At 45.0% G+C, this 22123-nt stretch overlaps 1 protein-coding gene across 1 annotated transcript in view; it reads right to left on the bottom strand.

Moving 5' to 3' along the window:
• smtnb (smoothelin b) overlaps positions 1 to 22123 on the bottom strand; it is a gene marked incomplete at its 5' end in the record, with an annotated part of 44196 nt that overhangs the window by 14059 nt on the left and 8014 nt on the right. Inside the window, 8 exons of the mRNA XM_079222527.1 lie at positions 2030 to 2629; positions 3677 to 3725; positions 4850 to 5556; positions 9216 to 9312; positions 14659 to 14738; positions 15370 to 15448; positions 15540 to 15618; positions 16967 to 17124. Of these exons, the coding sequence (XP_079078653.1) occupies positions 2030 to 2629; positions 3677 to 3725; positions 4850 to 5556; positions 9216 to 9312; positions 14659 to 14738; positions 15370 to 15448; positions 15540 to 15618; positions 16967 to 17124 (1849 nt within the window). The remainder of the gene's footprint in view (positions 1 to 2029; positions 2630 to 3676; positions 3726 to 4849; positions 5557 to 9215; positions 9313 to 14658; positions 14739 to 15369; positions 15449 to 15539; positions 15619 to 16966; positions 17125 to 22123) is intronic.

The following is a 22123-nucleotide window of genomic DNA, read 5'->3' as shown; positions in this document are numbered from 1 at the left end:
AAATAGTCGACCACTATAGGTTGAGTAGGAACAAACGCAGAGAAAGGTCTTGGCGCCCATATGCATGTGTACAGTAGAGATGTGTGCATGGTCTTCCACTTAGTTGGTGGTATCCATTAATCAGTTACATAAGCTGCCATAGTGTCATAAACAATACTGTCATGTCTCATGAGAGACAAGCGAGAAAATGTAGCTGACGCCACCTTTAATATCAACAACCCTCTATATATGCCTGCAGGAGAACGCACAGTCATGTCCTTGTGATCCGTCTCTCACACGCACGCACACACACACGCACACGCACACGCACACGCACACGCACACGCACACGCACACGACTTTAACAAGGTGGATACTTTTGAGAGAAACCGGAGACACAATCACAGCCTGCCTTTGGTGAGTGGGAGACAGGCAGGTTCCCAAAAAAGGAGCCCAAAACCATTAAAACAAATTGAGCTGAAAAACAAAACTGTGTGACCCTCTTGAAGGAGCCCAGTGGGGCTGCCAGAATGTGTCGGGGGTGTTGGTTGTAAGAGGTGTAATTGCACAGGTCCAGCTTGAGTCTTAAATAAACTGTTTGGGTTGGAGGTCCCGGTTGCTGCAAAGAACTGAAACTTAAGACGTCGTGTTTGGACAGAGCGTAATAGCGGCTGTGGCAGCTCTGCTTCCGAAACCGGCTGAGACTCGAGCTATTCCTGTTTTTGTTTCATGCAATTAATGAATCCCTGCTGTTACTGTCTGTACTATGAGTATGAACGGAGTGTTAAGTACATGTACAGGAACAATGTGTTTTCACGAGATGGTCCAGCTGCTTAATATACTTATTCCCTACATTTGAAAATACAGAAACTCTGAAACATCTACAAACTGCTTCATACTAATTCAAAGTTGCAAGTCTTGTAGCATGACGTGACATGGAGATTCACTAGAAAAAGACGATACTGTTTGCTCAATTACGGATACGTTTACGCATTATTTTCATTTTATCTATTTCAGGTGAGCGACTATGTTTTGATCTGCTGCACAGTGTTATTAATATATTGTCGTCTTCCATCAGCCACCATGTTCTAGAAAACATGGTAAAGTTATTTCCCCCCCGGAGAGGTTAGGAGCTGACCATGAAGTGCAACATCCCTGGTTGGGTTTAGCCTGGGGACCCAAGTTTCATGTCCTTTCCCATCTCTCTTCCCTGTCATCTGCTCTAATGTTGACTCACGAATAATAATTAAAAAAAAAAAAAAAAAAAAAAAAAAAAAAAAAAGGCATAAAATGCAGGAACACCTTTTCTTAGATAGTTGACAGGAGCGAGACAGCAAACAAAGGCGATAATAACGGTCTTCAGCTTCATTCAAACTGAGGATCTCACAGAGTCTAAAATTGATGGTTAACTGATGACTTGGAGTTGTATTTTCTCATCTTTCATCATTAAAAGTAGTAAAATTAAAGTGCAATTTTAGATAAAAGGGGGACAGACAAAATCTACAGCATGGAACAAACAGAACACTGTGCTTACTCAATTGTACTACAACAGTATAACTATTCAGTCTGGACTGAGACAGACAATTATTGTTTCCTTTGTCTGAATGTACTTGCTTCTGTTGACTCCTGACCTCACCCCCTCCACACTGCAGCAACTTGCCCGCTCTTTAACAATTACCCTTCAGTACAATCACGCTGTTTCATATTCAGCACTAACATCTATCCCCACGTCTTGCTTGTCATCATCCACCCTGGGGACCGATTCCTTTGTGCCGGTCGCCTCCCACACTGACTGGGATTCCACTGCGATCTAAAAGGTTGATATTACCAAGGAAAGACAAATAGTTGCTAAATTAAGATTCATGCTGCAGATCTGTATGCTCTACAGACTCCATAGAAAGCTAAGGTAAATATAAGCAAATTTCACCTATAAAGCACGGTGCATTAAGTGTTAAAACAAACATAGATGGTGTTCCGTCGTCATTTCAATCCTGAATTAACACTTTCTTTTTAGCAGTGACTAAACTAGAGTTAAGATTGGTGCTCCTACCTGCTCTCGGCCCCAGAGCATTAGGGGTGATGCGTGGGGTCATGTTGGTGATGGGCACGATGTTGCTCCTCGAGGAGGACGGAGAGGAGGGGGTGGTGCGCCCATCCTTGATCTCGATGGTGAGGAAGGTCTTCATGTCCGGGTCTGCCTCTCCCTGGGTGACCTGCTGTCCAGCTGCTCTCCCTGGGGTCCTGTCTTCCTTTGAGTTGCTGGAGGCATGCACATCTTTTTCAGCTGGATGCCTCGTCCCACCCATGGAGTTCTGCCATTGGCTCTCTGAAGACAGAGGTTTGTTAGCCACACCTCTTGGCTGAGGTATGGCCTGACTCAGAGATGCAGCAGAGGTGCGAGATGTGGAATCCACACGTGGCCTTGCTGGCTTGTCTCCAGATGTGCTGAGGGATGCTGCAGTTTGTGTAAACAGCTCGGTGGCTCTGGAGAGATTTGTCTGGCCGCTGCTGGAGGTCGTCCCGTTCCTCAGAGGAGCCTTCTTCAAAGCCGGGACATTTGGGCTCTGGTTGGGCTCTGCAAACTTGCGCATTCGATCACGTACAGAGTTGGTGCGGTTGAAATGTTCCACAACGTCTTTCTTCTCAGGCGCTGTAAAGACATAATGCAGGAGGGGAGTTGAAATCACAGAGCAGCATTAAATTCGACACAGAGCCTAAACCCCTTCCTCCATTCAGGGTGAATTTAACACACTTAGTCTCTTGCTCTCATCATCTCCTCCTCCACCTCAAAAGCCCTCTATAAATCCCATTCCTCTTTTCCTGCTCTCTCAAGGTTTTGTTCCAGCTTCTTTATTTTGCTTGACTTAACCTCTCCCGTTTCAGTTCCTATTTTTTGGATGTTACTTCCACTCATGGATATTTTTTTCCTTTTCTGAACCTTAATGCTGTCAGATAATGTGAACAAAGCTCATGATTTGGCACAGACTCTCCAATGGAAAAAAACATGAATGATTAAAGGAGAAGATATTAACTGAGGTCATCCTAACAAAGAAAGTTGTGTTGCTCAGGTTGTAAACCACCGTTTATAGTACAGTGGACAAAGCAAAGAGCATTGTCTAGGAGAGGGAGAGAGGATACGTATCTTATAACATGCCCTCTTCCCAGCACTCTCTCTTGTGAGTGGCTCTAAGCGGTAATACTAATGGTTGTCATTGTCTCCAAATACTGGAGTCCTACAAGCTATGAACCATCTGGTGTGATGTTATTACACATATTTCTAAATGCAATGCCCAGAAACTAAACCAAATACATTTGGACATAAGAGCACGTACGAAGAGCAACCAATCATTTCCATTATCAATAAATCAGTTGAGTTATTTTAAATTAATTCACAAGTTAAAACATTTTTTTATTTAGTCTATAAAAATGAAATGGTGAGAGCCAAGAATTAAAAAAATGTCTTGTTCTTTCCGATCAACAGTACTGACCCCAAACATGTTCAATTAACAATGATTCAAAAGAGAACGACGCAGTAAATTCGCATGTTTCAGAAGCTGGTAATGATGAATGTTAAAATATCTTTATGATAAAAGCCTCAAAAGATTATCAAAATTGACATGTGGGTTGATGTTCTATTACTTGTAACAGTTCAGGACTACGAGTTGGACTGAGATCTAAGAGAGGACTAGTTTCTTACCAAAATCTGTTACTTTTCCAAGAGTGAGGGGCAGATTGTTGTTTGTCATCTAAAAAAGGGAAGAAAAAAAACAAAGAGCATGACATAACCATCACGACAGGAAGGAGAGGAGATTAAGGGTTAACATGCACCGTGCCTGGATTGACAAGCACAGAGCTGCTATACGGAATGACTCCATGTTTAACAGTCAGCGATGCACATTCATGAGGGCCTAGAGTCTTGAGATGGCTGTGATGAAAACTACACACGCACAGACCTACACAAACCTAAATACAGAATCAACCGGTGGTGTTTTCATTATGTAACATTTGTGTTTGGAGTGAAGCAGTTGGCCTCTGTTCTTTTTTTGGCAGCGGAGCCATGATGGGCCCCAGAGTGTTTACATTACTCTCAGGAGATTGAGCATCAGCGTATATTGCAGCGAACAATAAAAGAAGTCCGGGGCCAGCCTCGGGTAAACACATGTAGAGGAGCGACACGATGGCGTCATGGTGACCTGTGAGCGTTTGTGTGCTCTCTGTACTGTGGGCTGAGGAGAGACAGAACCTGTGGCCTGTAACGCTGTCTATCCCTCTCTGACAGCAGGTGAGGAGGACACGCCGCTGAGGCGAAGCAGAGACACTCAGGTGTTTGTTTATGTCGCCAAGTAACGAAAGTTAAACAGCACAGCTCAGCGGGCTGTGTTTATGGATGCCGATGTGACCTGGATGTCACTGAGGAATGGGGTGTCGGGGTTTCTTGTCAGGGATAATGAAATAGAAAAAGAAAGAAAGAAAGGGAGAGCTTGGGCGGTTTGTGCATGTGGCTTTGTGGCTCAACACCTCACTCTAGTGGTGCAGTTGTGATACATACTGCGTGTCGTTGTTGCTGGCCCCAACGGTTACAGATGGGGGATAAATTAAAGAAGAATTCATATGAAGTGTCGAGCTTCGAGAACACTTCATATGAATTATTCTTTAATTTATCCACAATTTATCCACATTCTTCTTTTAATTCATCCAGAAAGCTGTGATCATTTTCAGAATCATCACACCAGTAAAAAGGACCCCTTCTGTCCTGTGTGGGAGCTGCATTTACTCAGTTTCTGCTCTATTTAATTCAGTTTTCCTTTAATGTGCCACCTTTCTATATATTCAGGACAAAAAGACGACAGACATTCACGATGCACTCTACCTTTTGGTTCTGCAAGTTGTTTTTTCCTTTGGCGCTGCCGTTGAGCAGGCCGTTTGCAGGACCCCTCCTGGATAAAACCGCCCCATCCGGCTGCTCCTGGTCAATGATGCAGTCCTGGTTGGACTCAGCATGGGGGCTGGCTGGACCTTGTCTTTCGCTCTCAGTTTCCGAATCTGTGCTTGAAGTCGAACCACTTGTGGCTACCTCCACCTCCTCCACTGGACCCCTTTCTTCAGAGGACATACTCACACTCTGGTCAGATGTCCCGGAGTCAGTCCGTTTCCGTGGCAAAAGACCAACGCTGTCTGAAGCCCCAGAGCCCAAACGGGGTCTAGCCCCGGAGTCTGAGACATCTGAGCCCAGTCTCTGTCTGACGTAGGGCAGGGAGCTGACGCTTCGCTCTGATGCCCCAGAATCTAGGCGACCACGCTGTAAGGGACTCTGGCTCCCGTCTGAAGCTCCAGAGTCCAGCCGGGCTCTGTAGGCTGAGCCCAGACTCTTCTCTGAGGCCACAGAATCCAGATTGGACCTGGAAAGCACAGAGGTGCCACTGCGGTCTGAAGCCCAGGAGTCGGACCTTTGACGATGAGACGGGGCCATGTCCGGCTCTGTGGTCACAGCCTCTCTCTGAGGCTGGATCAGCAGAGGTCCAGGGCCAGCGTCCTTCACCAGGTCATCAAGAACCAACACCATGCCGGAGTTGGAGGCTGCAACAGAAAACACAAATGAAAGATAAGCCATAAATGCCTTTCTGTATCCTGTGGCTCTCCCGACTTTGGAAAAAAAAATTCTCAAAGATTCTCATATTACTTCTATTCTTTCTTTCACACAGATCTTAACCAGAGTGAAGAGGGTGTTACTGTATGTGAGAACAGGACGCAGTAGGTGGTGAAGTTTGAGATTGAAGCGATGGAAATTAAATACTTCTGCGGGCACAGGGGCCCCTATGAGAAGCCCGGCTAGAAAATATCACTTAGGATCACAGAGGAGGCACGTGGAGACATGAGGGGATGGAGGCATTTCCTCCAGACTGGCCTCAGTTCCTGAGCAAGATTTTTGAGATTGTGTTGGTGGATGTGCGTAAAAGAAAAGGAGGGGTTACAACTAAAGAGAGGGAGCATGTGGCTTAACCATAGGCGGTAAGCAAGTACAAGGAGTCAAGGAGGAAGCGGGGGTGAAACAGAGACTAAAGTACTTCCCCTCCCCTCTGTCAAAGCTCCTGCATTATTCCTTCTCTCCTCAGGAAACCACACTCCAAACAACACAGCGCTGCCCACATCCTCCCCCTGCGATAGTCTATATCACCCCGTGGTTCTTCTAACGATGGAATATCCGAGGTCAAGTACGTACCACAGATAAGGAAAACAGAGAAAACCAACAGTGTATCAGAATCCCACATCCCGGCATGTACACACCAAGGCTTGAAAACCATTCAGCATGACCTGCGTTTGCACCAACTCTGCAACCAAATGAGCTTCACCAACTATGCATGCCTGTCATTTGCAAACCAAATCAAAGAGTCTGACCGGCAGCCGCAGATCTCTTTCCACTCACCGACAAGACAGGATTGAGGCGGACGTTCACAGCTTCATTTAAATCTTTTATTGCGTAATAACCTCCAAAATCTCTAAATTGTCCAAACTCAATATGTGGCAGCAAATTGCTGCTTAAACAGACCAGATGATTATGTAATACGCTCTGAATAGGAGATGTGATTATGATACACAATTAGGAGAATAAATGGCTGCCTTTCTCAAATGTGACACTCTGAATGGTCCGCTAAACCGCAGTGTCTATATCTAATGATGCACCCAAACTCAATTACTGTTCAACAAGAAGTGAAAGCCAAAACGCACAGCTTCTTCTACAAACTCTCACGTTATTGTTCCATGTTTTTGCCATCGGGACGCTGTCATGTCCATTGTGTAGTGATTTCTGGGAAAATCCCGCTGCTGGGTAATGAGAGGCTTGCTTTTGGCTCTGAAATAGCTACAAAAGCAATATATAGAGCACAAACAAAGGACAAACTACGGCTTTTCTTTATCCTCCCGTCACACAGAAGCAGTGAACTGAGGAAAGCTTGTGTTCGTCATTGCTGTGAACGGGTTAACTCATGTTATTTGACTCCGACTCGCATGCTGTTGACTTGGGTCACCTCTGCTTTGAATTAACATGGAGACACGGTTTCTTTAGTAAATATACCGTTACTACATACAATCAATTGTCTCATTCAAGCTGTTTCATTAGAGTCTATTTGACCAAAATATGTTGAGGTCATATGCCAGTAATTCACAAAAATGTTGTGCTTGTGACCCTTTTAAGTGAAGCAACACCTCCTCTTGACCCTTTGTTACAGGTTGCATACGTCTCTGAGCTGTGAGCAGTTTAAGCAACGTTATGTTTCCGGATCAGATTGCTTCATTTTAATCACTTTTTAGAGTCTCAAAGTAACATTCTCTAGATTTTCTGATGAAAAATGCAAATATTTGAGAAATTGCAAGTGTAGTCTTCTTTTTTTCCTATTCTGTTAATGTTCGCAGGTTATCTCTTGACCACCTTGGTGGCTCTGGACCCCGAAGCTGAGAACCTCGGTAAACTAGTCTATGGTTTAGCAGCGACTTGTATGGAGCCATAGTTGCAGATGAAATAATTGTATGAATGGCAATGACCTGATGTACTTGCATGACTCATGGCCTGGTATATATGGGGCACAGGTGTAACAGCCAGGTGGGTGGTGACGCATGGGTGACGGGGAGATCTCACGGTTTTTACCGCAAGCGCAACACTTCAGGAGACCAGGAATTTACAAGTTGTATAATCGTGAAATATAAGTAAATGGGAACCTCACCCAACGATATACAAACGGCCTGGACTTTTGAAAAGGCGACTAAGAAACAGGAACTTCTCCCGCATTCTCCCTGATCTCCGTCCAGCCAAGTGACTGGATCAGTCACTACACAGTCCTTTAAGTTCTTCACAATGTTTTTGTTTAAAACTGACATTAGTGCTTAACTTGAAGTTAAGTTCCTCTCTCACACAACACATTCCACTGAGCTTCTCTGCTAACATTTCATTAACCACAGCCTTACAAGTTACAGTCTGCACTAGAATGCAGTACAGCTGGACACATGGTAATTGAGGGACAGTATGTAAATATAAGCTTTGTTTATCCGAGAGGTAGAGGTATGTGTGCTGCGTTCAAAGACTAAAACCACTGACTTTCCAAGTCAATCTTTTATTTTCCGCCACTTTCCCTGCTGAAAAGAAAACCACCTCTTCAACCACCGTCCCACCCTGGATACGCTGTCCTTCCCCAACCATAAACGCCAGTGTCTTTGTTGATGGGTGTCCACTTTAAAAAAAACGCCTTCATCCTTTGCTTTTCAATGGTGGTCTTTATTTTGTTCACCCTAGCTTCACCCTGGTTTAAATTGTAAGGTAGGGATAAATCAGGAACAGTGGGGAGTTTCTGCGCCAAGTCAACTAGGCCATAGTTCTGTTCTGGTATCAGCTTTATTTAGCAGAGGTGTGGCTGTTGGGCTTCCCTCTGTTGCTGCCCATAACCCCACCACCAACGCCAGGACCATGAGAGGGACAGTGGGAGCTCAGTTCAGGGCAGACCGGGCCACACAGAACGACATCATTATAGCTGCCCACCTAAGATCCAAGTTTAGGTCAGCCAGGCCTCAAAAGCACTTTCATCTTCAGCAAAGGATGATCAATGTCAAATTTGGTATTCTGTAAGAAGGGCATTGTCCAACTAATAATTTGTCGTGATGCATTTATATTGGGCAAGCTATGGGTAGGTTTGTAGCAACATTTATGACTTGGCCAGTAACGCCTTTTTATCCTTTTACAAGCTATTCATCGTCAGCTCTGTGCCTGCAAAGTTTCAAGGATTCAAGTGAACGAACCACATTCATCCCCTCCTGAAGGCTTGCATTCATGCTACTTTATTAATGCTTAGAATTACAGAGTGGTTAATGAAATTACTTCACACTTAAGAGCCATTGTCATTAAGCCTCTAGCTTGGAGTGACTCTGAAAGGTTAATAGAGTTAGATGAAGGAGCCTGAACTAATATGACCTCCTGACCGCCACCTCAGGAGAATGGCTCCTTCAGCTGACTATTTTAACAGGCAGTGAAGAGGAAATTGCATCAAGACGGATGTATGCAGCCACGTAAACGCAACAGCGTTAGTCAGAGGTGGCTTCCACGTATAAGTTCTTACTCAAACTTGACCTTTACAGCATATAAACGATTTTGTGTTTCAACGATTCCAAACGTGTGGCATGGCTAAACCGGTCCCAGCTGTGTATTAGCATGCAGACAATATGCAGTTTGTTCCTGAGCGAGTGTTTCTCACCTTTTCTCTGCAGCTCTCTGCTTTGTTGCGTCTGCTGGCCGCGTAACTCCCGGATCGGAGATCTGATACGCTCACTGTGACTCTCCCGCTCTGTATCCTGGAAAAGAAAAAGAAAACACACATGCTATGAGCATTTCAATAAAGCTCCAGACATGCTCTTTCATGTCGTTGGGTTTTTATTGGGAACAAAAGGCCAACCATTACTCCGATCAAAACCAGAGTGTAAACAGCATCCCTACGATCATCTGTTTGAGGTCAGCTGGTGATCACAACAGTATTTGGTTGAAGGTTGAGGTCAAATGCTCCAGCCACGAAGAGCAACATGCTTGGCCAGCTGGAAAAGTATAGATCTGTTTTATTTTCCATTGTATACGTCTGAGAGAGAGAGAAAGATAGAGACGCCCAGAGTGCCTAAAGAGCCAACATATACAGCCAATGCATATTTCTGCTTTACAGCCTGACTTGACTCAGGTAGCTCGCACTCCTTCAAGATTACCTGCACCCTGACTGCAGCACAAAATATAACTATTTTGCAGCGCGCTGGCCCAAACCTACATTGATAGAGGAAAGTCACGGCAAGCAGGAGATCTTGGAGGAGAAGCAGGAGTATTTTTGGCATATGGAGAAGAAACAAGAGAGGCGTGGAGGGGAGGACGGAAAAGATGAAGATGCCGGCACTACTGTTGGGCCTCCGGTGCCTGACCTTGAACTACTCCACAGGAGAATCAGCTGCACAAATAAGGCTCCTTAAAGCACGTGTGAACACACACACACACACACACACACACACACACACACTTTAAATCACTCCGACACATATTTGTAATCCACAACGCAACGAGGACTTGCAAACTTTTCTTTTAAAAAAGGGGGAAGAAAAAAAAAACTCTATATATCATGGCACAACGTTTCCTAAAAAGGTGTTTTACAAGAGGCATCTGGTTTAAGAAGAGTTCTACTGTTTGGGTGAATCCTGAAAAAAAAAAACATACAGGATGTGACCTTACATACTGAAAATATAATACCGGATTTACAGCCTACAATTACGTCAAAAAGCTTCTGAAAACACATTCACAAGCTCTCAAGCAAGCAAAGAAAGGCCGCACAATCACAAGCCAGAATGAGTTGTCCATGTGTAAACTATGTCATCCTGCACGAGAGACCGCCACAGTTGGCCCCAGCAGCTACAGATTGTCTCTTACAAGTCACACCTTAATCAACGCAGTGTGTGATCAGAGAGAGACCGAACAGATAGACAGATTCAAACACAAGCGAGAGGCAGAGGTGAGAAAGGACTCGAGGCGTTCTGCTCTGTCGACTGTGACCTTCCCCACCTTGAGCAGATTACAGGGCGGAGCAGCTCAAACACTGAAGAGAAAATGGAACGAGACACTGTTTCAGGAGACGGCAGGACAAATAGGAAAGGTGAATCTGGAATGGCACTGTTCAGGTGAAAAACAAAAAGACACCACATCACTAATTGTAGTTAGATAAGAGTAAATACATTTGTGAAGTTGGGGACAGAGTTTGTGAAAGAAAGTCTTCCAAAATAGCCAGAAAATAGAAATACTACATGTGACATCACAGCAGTGTAAATCTCCATAGAATGTGCTCCCATGTCCTTTTTTCCATGCCTTCCACTTTTTCCATATGAAGCGGAAAAAAAAAATGGCAGCACAAATTCTGGGGCATAAAAAAAAAAACGATAAATGATGGCTCACAGACTGAGAATTTAGTGGAAAGCTCATTTAAGTCATTACAGTGTCTGATGAGTTTGGAGGACACAATCAGTCTTCTGCAAAAACACAAAAGACTTGGAGGCACTACAGTGTAAAAATGCCAGAGGACACTCTCCTTCTGAGTGGAGTCACAGGGGGAGATAATTGTTTTTGAGCCATAAACACAATTAGAGAGGACAAGTCTTTCCTCACCAGCCCCTCCTCTCCCTCTCCTGCTTCTACCAGGAGTCAGACAGACAGACATCATTTCACAGCTCCCACTAAACCACAGGGAACATATTTCTCACAGACAGTGAGGCAGAAAAAAAAAGGGGGGAAGATAAAGTGGAACTGGAGACGCAGACCAGAGCTGCGAACCTGCTGCCAGCCACCATGCTGTCATTAGTGGCTTCCCTCTGGCCCCAACAGGGGAGACCTGACGGAGTGGAACCAATGCTGTCCTTCTCTGAACCGCTCAACCCATGTGGCCTCCGGAGCCTGTTTGCTTTAGACAATATTTGCGAAAGCTCAAACTCGTAAACACAAAAACAACTGTGCTCTATTGTGACCACAGTGAGGCGTCGGCCATCTGGATTCCTCAACTCCTCAAAATACAAGAACAGCGAGGCTGAGCTGAGGCACACACCTCGGTCACTTACCAACTCGGAGCGCTAAGATCAGCTACAGGTCACCATGCTGGGGTTCAATGCTCCAGTTTTACATGGAAGTTAAATCCATCACTACGCTGGTGAGGGCCGACCTTGAGAGGGTCTTCCATGCCTCCACATGGACGAGAGGAGAAGCCCGGCGGCTCTTTTTCCATTACTGCAGCCTGAGGAGCCACACACTCGGCGCACCTCCAATAACTGAAATACAGTAGCTGGAATGAAGTAACAATCAGCTCAGTATCTCACACACACACACACACACACACACACACATACACGTGAGGGAAACCACAAGAAACTCAGCCCTCAGCCTCATTCCAATTTCTACTTACTGCACATCATCACATGCCAATCTAACATTACTTTCTGGTCTTTTCAAAATGGATCAACGGTACTTTTTTTCCCCCTGCAGCACAACTCATGTCCAAAATCTGCTAAACATTATAGGCCTGCTTTAAGACTGTTTAAATCTACTCTTTCCTCAGGTCTTCTCTTGCAACATGTTTATGATGAGATCAGAGAGCAAACAACACTGTCTGGAGCTGCAGCACCCGCCTACCCGACAGCCTACCTGAGCTCTCCCAACACACCTAGACAGCATGCAAACCTGTAGCCTCACAGACATCTTACAGGATCTATTTACCAAACACATTGTTATAAATTCAAGATTTGTCTTTAACTTGAATTAAGTTAGGTTGCTGCCTTAATTTAATAATTCTGCATGTGTCATTGGCCGAGTTTCATCTCATGCATCATTAAGGTGTCATCTACATCCTCAGAGTTAAACTGATCTAACTCAGCAATAAAGCAGGATGTACACAAACCTGAAAGGTAGACAGAGGCAGGTACGTCCCATTCGTCAGACAGAAACAAGCACAGATTGATGAGGAAATAAAGTTTGAATGGGATTTCAGAGCATAAAAAAGATAAAGACAGTCATAGTGGAGCATTTGATCTGTAAAACACAACAACAAGATCTGAATGACATTTACCTTCTCTTCACTGACCCGACTGCCTGCCTGCCTCTCCCTCCCTCTCTCAGCAGTAAACCTCTTGGAGTCAGGACGTCCACTATTCTGTCGCTCTACTTCCTCAGCCACATCATACACACTCTCTCACACACACACACCACCACCCACACACACACAATACTAACAAGCCACTCCCTTGACTTCCCCTCCCTCCCATTCTGTCTCCAAATGGATCTGACCCCAACACACACACACACACACACACACACACACACACACACACACACACACACACACACACACACACACTAAAGTGTTGAGCTATAATTACTCCGACTGTCGCAGTGAGATGAGATAATTTACCTAATTTAAATGAATTAATATGTTTGCAGTTTTTTGGGGGCTACATACATATCATTTAGGTTGTTTTTATAAGCTGTTACAGTGTGGTTTCTCATAGAAAGGAAACTTGTCCTCGCGTGGCATTAAAACATGGCCATATAATAAAGTAATTACCTTCTAATTACAGCTACAATTACAGCTCCATTGATCCACTAATTAAGGATGCACAGACACCATTTATTTTCCATCACAAGGTGTTGTTACTTTGAACTAGAGTTTGTTTCAAGTTGCCGGCAGTGTACACATATTTTGCAAATATTGTGTGTGTGTGTGTGTGTGTGTGTGTGTTTGGCTGCGGCCTATCTATGACGTCCAGCTGCAACGGGACAATTGCACGCAGCTCAAAGAGATCCGCTGCTATGATGTGAGTGGAAGGAGCCCTGCTGCTGGTTGATGTTGTTTTTGGCCACGACCCCATTCCAGCGTAGACTGGGCTGCTGAGGCACAGCTGGTGGGCTGCCTGTCTGTCTGACAGCCCCAACCACCCCCGCCCGCCCTCCTCGTCATCCAGATCTCCAAACCCCTCCGCCCCCTTGATCCATTACACCAACAATAGCTCACGTCTACACTGCCATACAGCTCAGCTCCTCAGGAAGTGAGCTAAAAAGACTTTAATGTTAGAGCATCCTGTGACGCCAGCATGCTGCCATTGCGTCCTATTTTACACACACACGCACGCACAGCCTTTCATTTTTCTCCCCTTACATCACTGTGGCAGGAAAAACAGGGGCTTTCATACAAACCAACATAACTCAATAATAATGCAACTGATTGTGTTGAGTGTTCCGCCATCACTCCATCACTCAAAAAGCTTTAGTTACAGAAACAGTGACCGCATACAGTAAGAAGTAACTTTCCTCCACAGAAATCTCTTCCCCTGGAAACAGAGCATTCATCAAAGAACTGTGATCAAACACAGCGGATGAGATAACGTCTGGCTCCTTGCAGACTCAAACAGTTAAGCCTCATGTCTTCTCATCATGTTGGCTTCAGCAACCATAATGTTGATAACATTGCTGAAAATGATAAACGTTGAGTTCAACTCTGAGGACACAGTCCGTTATCATCCACTAGAGGGCTGAGAGAGACGTCTGACTTTCAGAAAGTAATTCAGAAACATAACATGTTGGCCCTCAAAGTGTAATAAAACCATTCAAACATTGGATTACCTTTCATCTTCAGTGTGCTATTGTCTCACAGCGTAAATCGCTGCACAGATAGATGTGTGCCAGATGACGGTGTCTGGGAGAACGTCCCCGTCAAAAACGATTCTCTGCAGTCTCTAAACACCAGGCTTAAAGTAAATTGTTTCTCCTCATACTTAGCAAAATCAGACTGGGGATATTAAAAACAAAAGCACATTCTTTGCTCTGTAACAGCCAAAGCATGTGTTTTGTGTGTGTGCCTGTGTATGATGGCGTGCGTGTGGTGCAGCCACATTCATGACAGTGTGTGACTCCAGTCACAAATCCTGTTGCTTTGTGCATTCTTCATTGTGGCAGCAGAGGAACCTCAGCCTGGCAAACAAGCTCAGCAACCACAACTTAGTCTGTGCTCGGATCATTTTTGCAAATGGAAGCTGACAGGAGTGAGTACTAGATTAGAGACATCTACCCGTTAGCTGTTATGTGACGTTCAGACTCCATCAGGATAAGAAACATTGCTCTAATTCTTCTGGACTCACCTCAGTTCCTAAGCTGCTCTGGGGCTCCACACTCTCAGGCTCGAGGCAGCAACCCGGAGCTTTACCCCGCTCCACAGTCCCTAGAAACACAACACAATAATGAGAATAAAGTAGGCGACTCATTGTCCCTTCTGATGTCAAATCTGGTAATTTCCTCAAATTAAAATAAGAGAAAACACAGATCTGTCACAAGCTGAGGTGACAGAGACACGACTATCAGAGGTGTCCTGACACGGCCCCTAGAGGAGGGGGCTGCTTCACAGCGTTTTAGCGACAGGGGCCTCACACAAACCAGACAGCGCTAAGGAATGACAGGAATCCACTATCTGATCTAGCATCATAGGTAGATCTGCCACAGTAACTATGGCGACCACAGACAGCACGCTATCTCCCGCACTGTAATCATGCATTTACATTCCCCCCCCAAGTTTCTTACATCAAGGCTGAATCAGATTGTTACAACATCAGTAACACTGAAGGACTGATGGATGTGCATTTCTGTCACACATTGTGGGCCTTTTAAGTCTTTCCAGCACCATCTTCAGACTCGTCAGTGAACACAGCGACCAAATGAGTCCGCCTGAGATGTGTGGTTACAATCACACAGCTTGATTAATCTACTCAGTGAAAAGATGCATGTTCCTGAGTTTCGTGTGGTATTATATTTAACAGACATCCAGCCACAGCGTGACAACATTTGACCAAACTCACCTTGCTGCTGTTGGTCTCGGACTTGTCGGATGGCTGCTCGGATCATCTTCCTCTCCTCGTACTCGCTGGCGGCTCGGAGCTTTACACAAACACGCAACATCTCAGTTCGAACAGGACAAGAATGCAGAGTCACCATCTTTTATGATGTTCTTTTGCCCGTTAATACTCACCATTTTCGTGAGCTCATCGACGTCCTGGATGGATTGCAGTTCTCGTGACAGGATGTCCAAGTTGTCGTTGCATTCAGACCTGAGAGAGAGATGGTGAAATGGTTATATTAGTGGTCATGATGAAGGAGCATTATTGTGTGCTCATGCAGCTAGCAAGCAAACAAACTGGGAAATCAGAGAATCTTAAAATATCCAAATACATATTGTGCGCTTCACTGGCTCTATTCTGAGGCCTCTCAGAAGACAACTCCATGATAACACACAGTTTTCTTGGCCGGTATAAAACTTCCAAGTCGAGTGTGGAAATAATGATACTCTGCATGGCATAACAGATCAGTAAGCAGTGACACACAGCGCCTAAAAAAGGCGGCTCGCATCCTCCCCTCATTTTAGCTGCATATTTCTCCATTTCACTGCTCACTTTTATGCTGGTTTCTATTACTCATAGCCTCCTCCAGTTTTCCCATTGTCTGTGCTTTCCTCCAGTTGTTGGTAATAAAGAATATGTGGAATATTTCACATTCCACCACTGAGAGGCGCGGGATAATTGCAACTTTCATATGTGTTGTGTGTGTGTGTGTGTGTGTGTGTGTGTGTGTGTGTGTGTGTGTGTGTGTGTGTCCTCTTCATATTCAATATAGTGTTACATATTTGCTCCAGTCCAGGCACCACCAGTTATTCATTAACACCTGTTACAATATTTGGTGCATCCTGACCTGCAGATCTCATCCACACAGAGGAAAAAGTTCAAGCTTTAAATTCCCCAACTATTTGATTTTTGATCACCCATAAAATGTGCTAACATCTTTAACAAAGAAAAAAAAAAAGAGGTTTGATGAAGACTTATAGTCCCCGAAGCCTCTTTAAAGTAAAGTTCCCCACAATGTTTACAGTTTACAATTAAGCTTGCGTGTCCTGTAACTCATTCAGTTTGCAAGCAAAAATAGTATTTATTGACAAAATGACAAAGTTGTCTTTAGAGATGAGTTTTCAGTTTATCCACATTCCTCAGCTGTATGACACAAGCTGCGAATGGTGTGTTTCTGGAGTTGGAAAACTCTGGGAAGGCTCTCAGTAAACCAATAAAGACAAACAAATGCGCTGAGGAGAACGACTTCAATCTGACTCTTATGTGATGTAATGTGACAGAAGGACACATTTTTAAAAGTGAAAGTATTTACTGTGAAATGTGCATACACAAATGGAAAATGTACTGTGGTTGTAGTTTTTTGTCCCCTATGATTTCCTGAATTGACTTTCCAGACATTTCTCTTTTCCCACGGGAGTTGAGGAACGCTGGGTTTTCTAAGTGTTTTCTCAGCACCCCCGGTTCACCTGGACTGGTGCAGTTTGTCATTAGGACAGGTCTCTGTGTGCATGTGTGCGTGCATGCATGCATGTGTGCGTGTATGTGGGTGTGGTCTTACCTGTTCTGGTTCTCCTTGTCCTCCTGCTCTTTGAGGCGTGCGGGCCGAAATCTCTTGCTGGCCAGAGCGGCCTCCATGTCCTCAATCTCTCTCCTCCTCAACTCCCGGATGGCTGAACGGATGAGGCGCCTCTCGTCCAGATCCCCGGTTCCATCCAGCTGCATGTGCAACATGAAAAGAGAAACAAAAAGAGGGCATGAAGACAAATGCAAGTGTTGAACGTGTGCCAACATAGCAGGATGCCAAACATGTGGGTTGCAATGATTAGACACTTGTCGTCCTTACATGGCATCTATGAGTGGGTAGCCTCCACCACAGAAGCATGGGCAGGACACAGCCACACAGTTTTACAAGGATCCACTGCTTCAGCAGCACAACACAGGCTTGTTATCAGTGTAAGTACAGGACAGTGAGTAAGCAGAACTGTAGGGCTCATAGCGTAACGTCGTAGCCCTCTGTAATTAACGCTGTCAAACAAGGACAATAACGCATTTGTTTACAAGAGGGAGCCGCCTGTGAGCCACTGTGCCCAAACACACAGATGTCCAGCCGGAGCATCCGAAAGAAGTTGTGCAATTTTCAGCTGCGGCACCAGCTTGGCTCTAAGGATAGAACTGTTGGTCGGGTGGTTGACTGAAATATAACAACTACGGGACGGACTGCCATGAGTGAGCATGTGAGAATGCCGATGTGAGTTTAAAGTCATGCCGTTCGGCCTCGAAGAGGCGCGAGCATGGCTGCACACTATTAGGTGTGCTAATGACGGCAGCCTAACTAGTCACAGGTGACAGATAACAAACATGCATTGAGGTGTGTGACATCCAGACAGCATTAGACTAAACGGCAATGGCTTAGGTAAACATGTGTGCTCGGGAGTTACAGGGTCAGCAGGGCCGATGAACGGCTTATCGATTGGTGATGACAAGTGACCCACCTTCACTAATGGGAAAAGACAGAACCACGTGAGCGCGCAACAGAGGATGAGAAACGGACTCGGCAACAGCTGGTGCTCGACTATAAGAAAGGAGTGTGTTCAGCTCATTGACCAGGTGTCTTCTTCCCAGGCTGTAATTCATCTCGGTTGAACAGTAGCCCGGCTGCAGAAGGCCCCAGAGACTCGGATGTTGAAGTGGCTCACTTCAAACACTCACTGAGCCATCTCGTCGCTCTAAACGGCTATTAGTCGAAAGAGTTTATTTTTTCAAGCAAAAGAGGAGTAATTAAGGTGGTAAGACACGCCTGCAGACAGAGACACCAGTCAGGGCGCTGGATGCTTTCATGTTAGCGACAGCCGAGATCCTCAAAGGGTAGAGGGAGCCCTCTCCTGTCATATGAGAGACGGCTCTCGACAGCGGGAACCTGTCAACACATGCAGAGAAGTGCAGCTCCTACTCCTCTGGCAGGCTTTTCTGATACACTTCACACACACAGACACACACTTTAAGGCTCCCCGCTGCACCAGTTAAACCCTGCAGTAAAGACACAAAGCTTTGTATGCCAACTGGTTTCTACAAGAGGGAGCTGGATGTGGTTGTTAAGCTAAGCTTTGCACCCCGGTGGGTTGAGAAGGGGGTTGATGTGTAAATGTACCTCCACCCCGCTGAGCCTGGAGGAGGAAGAGAGCCGGGGGGGGGGGGGGGGGGGGGGGGCTCACTAGATGAAGAGGGACGGTGGTTTTGAGGTCTCGCTGTGGTTTGACAAAATATGCAGCCCGAGCAGCACTAGTTCAGAGGGGCTCTCCTATGTACTGTAATTTGTGAGAATGTAAAGTGCTGAGCTGACTGAAAATTATGGGTAAGAGAGGAGAAAGTGCTCAGAAGAAAGCTACGAGGAAGGAGGAGGAGAATAAGAGGGGAAAGTAAAGCTGTGAACAGGGAGAAAGGACAACAAAGTGAAAAAGAGCAAAATGAAAGAGAAGCTGGACTTGGGTATGCCTAAAAATGGGCAGATGAGTGCTGGGTGGGAAAGGGCCAGGCCTCGTTCAGGTCATTCCTCACATTCCTGCTGACTCACCAGGAAAGAGGTGGCGGCGAAATGTGACGATCAGGAACTGGGTTTGGGTCTGACCCAGCAGAGAGATGATACAACAACCAGGAGCGTCAGAGACGTTTAAGAGAGGAAATGAGAACACACTTGCTCATTTATACACACACACACACACACACACACACACACAGCTCTGGAACAATAAAAGTGGAGCACACGTTCAGACCTTACTCCACATTTATAGTTAAAACTGAGTTCAGCCGGTCGTATGTCCTTAATGAAGAGGATACGTAGTATTGTTTTGTCATTTTTGAGTGGATATATTGCGCGCACACACACACACACACACACACACACACACACACACACACACACACACACACACACACACACACCTTGAGGGAGCTGTCTGTTACCACACTGTCAAGCTTAGTGCTGAATGAATGTCATGATGTGATTATACAGCCAGTGAGCAGCCAAGTTTTCAGACTGACTGATTTATTAATTCATTATTGAGATATAACAGAACAGGCTCATGCCGGGGCCTCCACTCTAAAACAACAACTTCTGCTTAGCATTTCAAGACAAGCTTCATTTTTGGACTTTGTTCTGTGCATGGCAGTTCAAATATCAAACAAAACAGACAAAGACGACTACTAAACTGAGAGCATGTGATAGACTGCAGAATTGCCCACATCAGTTACTGTAATCTTTTAAAGTACAAGCACCGGGAGGGGAATTCTAAATCATGATGTGATAAAAAGGGAGAGATGAAAAACAATCCCTACATGTGCACGTCAGCACTTTGACTTTTCCAACACAAGAGGTTTTAAATGGACCAATCAGTGCACAGATGGCCGCATGTTGAGTCAGTTTGTATTGGTTGAACTGGCACAAATCCAGTGGCTGTAACGGACTTTTCCTTCATTCGTTTGAAAAGGCGACCAATAACTTCCCTGCACAGGAAGGTGATGAGTGGGCGTAACCCAAGTAAATAAAACACACCTTAAACTTGGGAGACTGCCAAGGAAAATGACCGTTAATGTAACAGAGACGGAAACACACACTCGACTGGGAACAGAGTCCATTTGACAAAACCTCCACATGACAGAGGTCTTTACACAGAGTCAACTGTGTCAGTTCCACAGTGACAGCCCTTTACACCACTGACCACCCCAAAGGCTTTTTCAATCCAAGCCACAAACCAACTGTCAATGTGGCTCAAAACAACATCAACAGTGTGACCTAGGGAGCAGCCCTCATACCGAGACAGACAGCTTTTCTTCAGGCCTCAGTCAGAAATAACGGACAACAAATAGGTCACACTCACAAATATGTTTTACTGAAAAAGATGCCGAGCTGCATCTTGTGACAGTCGGGTCTGCTGTACCAACCGAGGACCCATCACTGGGTCAGAGGAAGCTGCAGTCACACCTGTGACCACCCAGGGATATACAGTGATTGCACCAGGAGGGAGGAGCGCTAAGACAATCCTGGAGAAACTGGCAACCTCTTCAAGGCAATGCTGCTTACAGATGTGTCTTCCCAACTCTTTTTTTTACTCACCGATATAAACCAGAAAAGGATTACCTTATTTGGTAGGAATCGTACTGTGGTGGGGAGCATAACACAAAGAAATGCTTCATGTTTTACAAGCAGGCCTGCTAAGGCTTGTGCTGTACTGTTGGTCGCTTTGACTCACTTCCTGCCCAACTTTCTATGGAGTCAAAACCTCAAACGTACATCCAAAGACATTCGAGTGACGCAGCTCAATCAATCACATCCAATTACAGAGTTCATGGTTTAGCAGTAATCCCGACCAGCTGGTGACACACTCCTGAGGACAGCAGCACCCTCTGAACTCATCTGCTACACATGAATGAATCAGATTCATTTTTAAGTTTGTGTGGTCAGTTAAATGTATTGTGCCCCACATGGAAACTGCTTCAGAAGTGGTAAAATATGGCAAGAAGTCAAGGTTCTACAGGTAGTTAAAATATACTGCGCTACAATTAATGGCTCTGATCTAAAGGCACATGTTGTAACAACGACCTGAGGGTGCAGCACTGAAACGGGATTACATTAAACCTGCGGGAGTGAAAAGACCACTCGACTAAATTACTGTGCAAATAGAAAGAAAGCGTTGTACAAGTTCAGATTTGTCTTAATTACACCCCTTTTCATGCATTAGAATATGTATCCATAGCAACTAAACCATGGGCTGTCTCAATACACAAGGCTGAATGGTAGCAGTTTAGAACTATTTAGGGATGGGTTTACTTTTTGTGACGAAGCCTGGTCAGAATTCCTGTTTATTTACTAAATATATCTTTAAGTCATAATTGTACCTGTATTGCTATAATTTTCAGCAAAAAAGTGGCAAAAAAGGTATTATTGTTTATACCAACAAAAAAAAAAAAACAAAAAAAAAAACACTTGCAACACAAGTATCGCCATTATAAATAGCCAGCCCAACATGCTATGCGTCTCTCGCCAGTTGTGTTGCGTGTTTACAAAAGGTCAGGTCAAACATCACAGCCTGGTGTGTGGAAAACATCTACCTTCACCCTCCCACACACAACCAGCCCCGTCTGGGAGCACATGACCCCTCAGGCCGAGACCCGACCTTTTGACTCCCAGTGGGTGTGCAATGAGTCTCAAAATGCCGTTTTGTGCTCAACACTTTCTACTTTGTGAACTATGACTTCTAGAGCAAATTCCCTGACACAAAAGGGGTGTGTATGTATACCATATGCAGGCGTGTCAGATCATGTGCATTGATTTGAGTTAAAGGTAGGGGTTACTGTGTGTTTGTGCATTAAATAAGGGCTACAGTAATAATTTCAAGAGCAGCCAGAAGGTTAGAGTGCAGCCAGGCAGCCGATCGGATCAGTGCTTTAAACTCACTTGTGTCAAGCCCAAGTGAGTTTGCCCTTATAAGGACAGACGGGACACTCCTGGTAGCAGAGCTGAAGTGGATTACCAGCTGCCACAGAGGAAGCCAGACTGGTACACACATTGGAGACACAAATAAACAATCAAGGAAGACCAAAAGGGTAAGAAATGCCACCCTGGAATGCCTTGGTTTGGGGCAAAACTCCAATCTGAATCAGGTGAAAGCCTATAAATTATGTCTCACTGCCTCGAAAACAATGCATGCATACATACAGT

This window comes from Taurulus bubalis (genome assembly GCF_910589615.1).
Source record: "Taurulus bubalis genome assembly, chromosome: 8".
NCBI classification, from domain to species: Eukaryota; Metazoa; Chordata; class Actinopteri; order Perciformes; family Cottidae; genus Taurulus; species Taurulus bubalis.
This window is presented reverse-complemented; position numbering and strand designations above follow the sequence as displayed.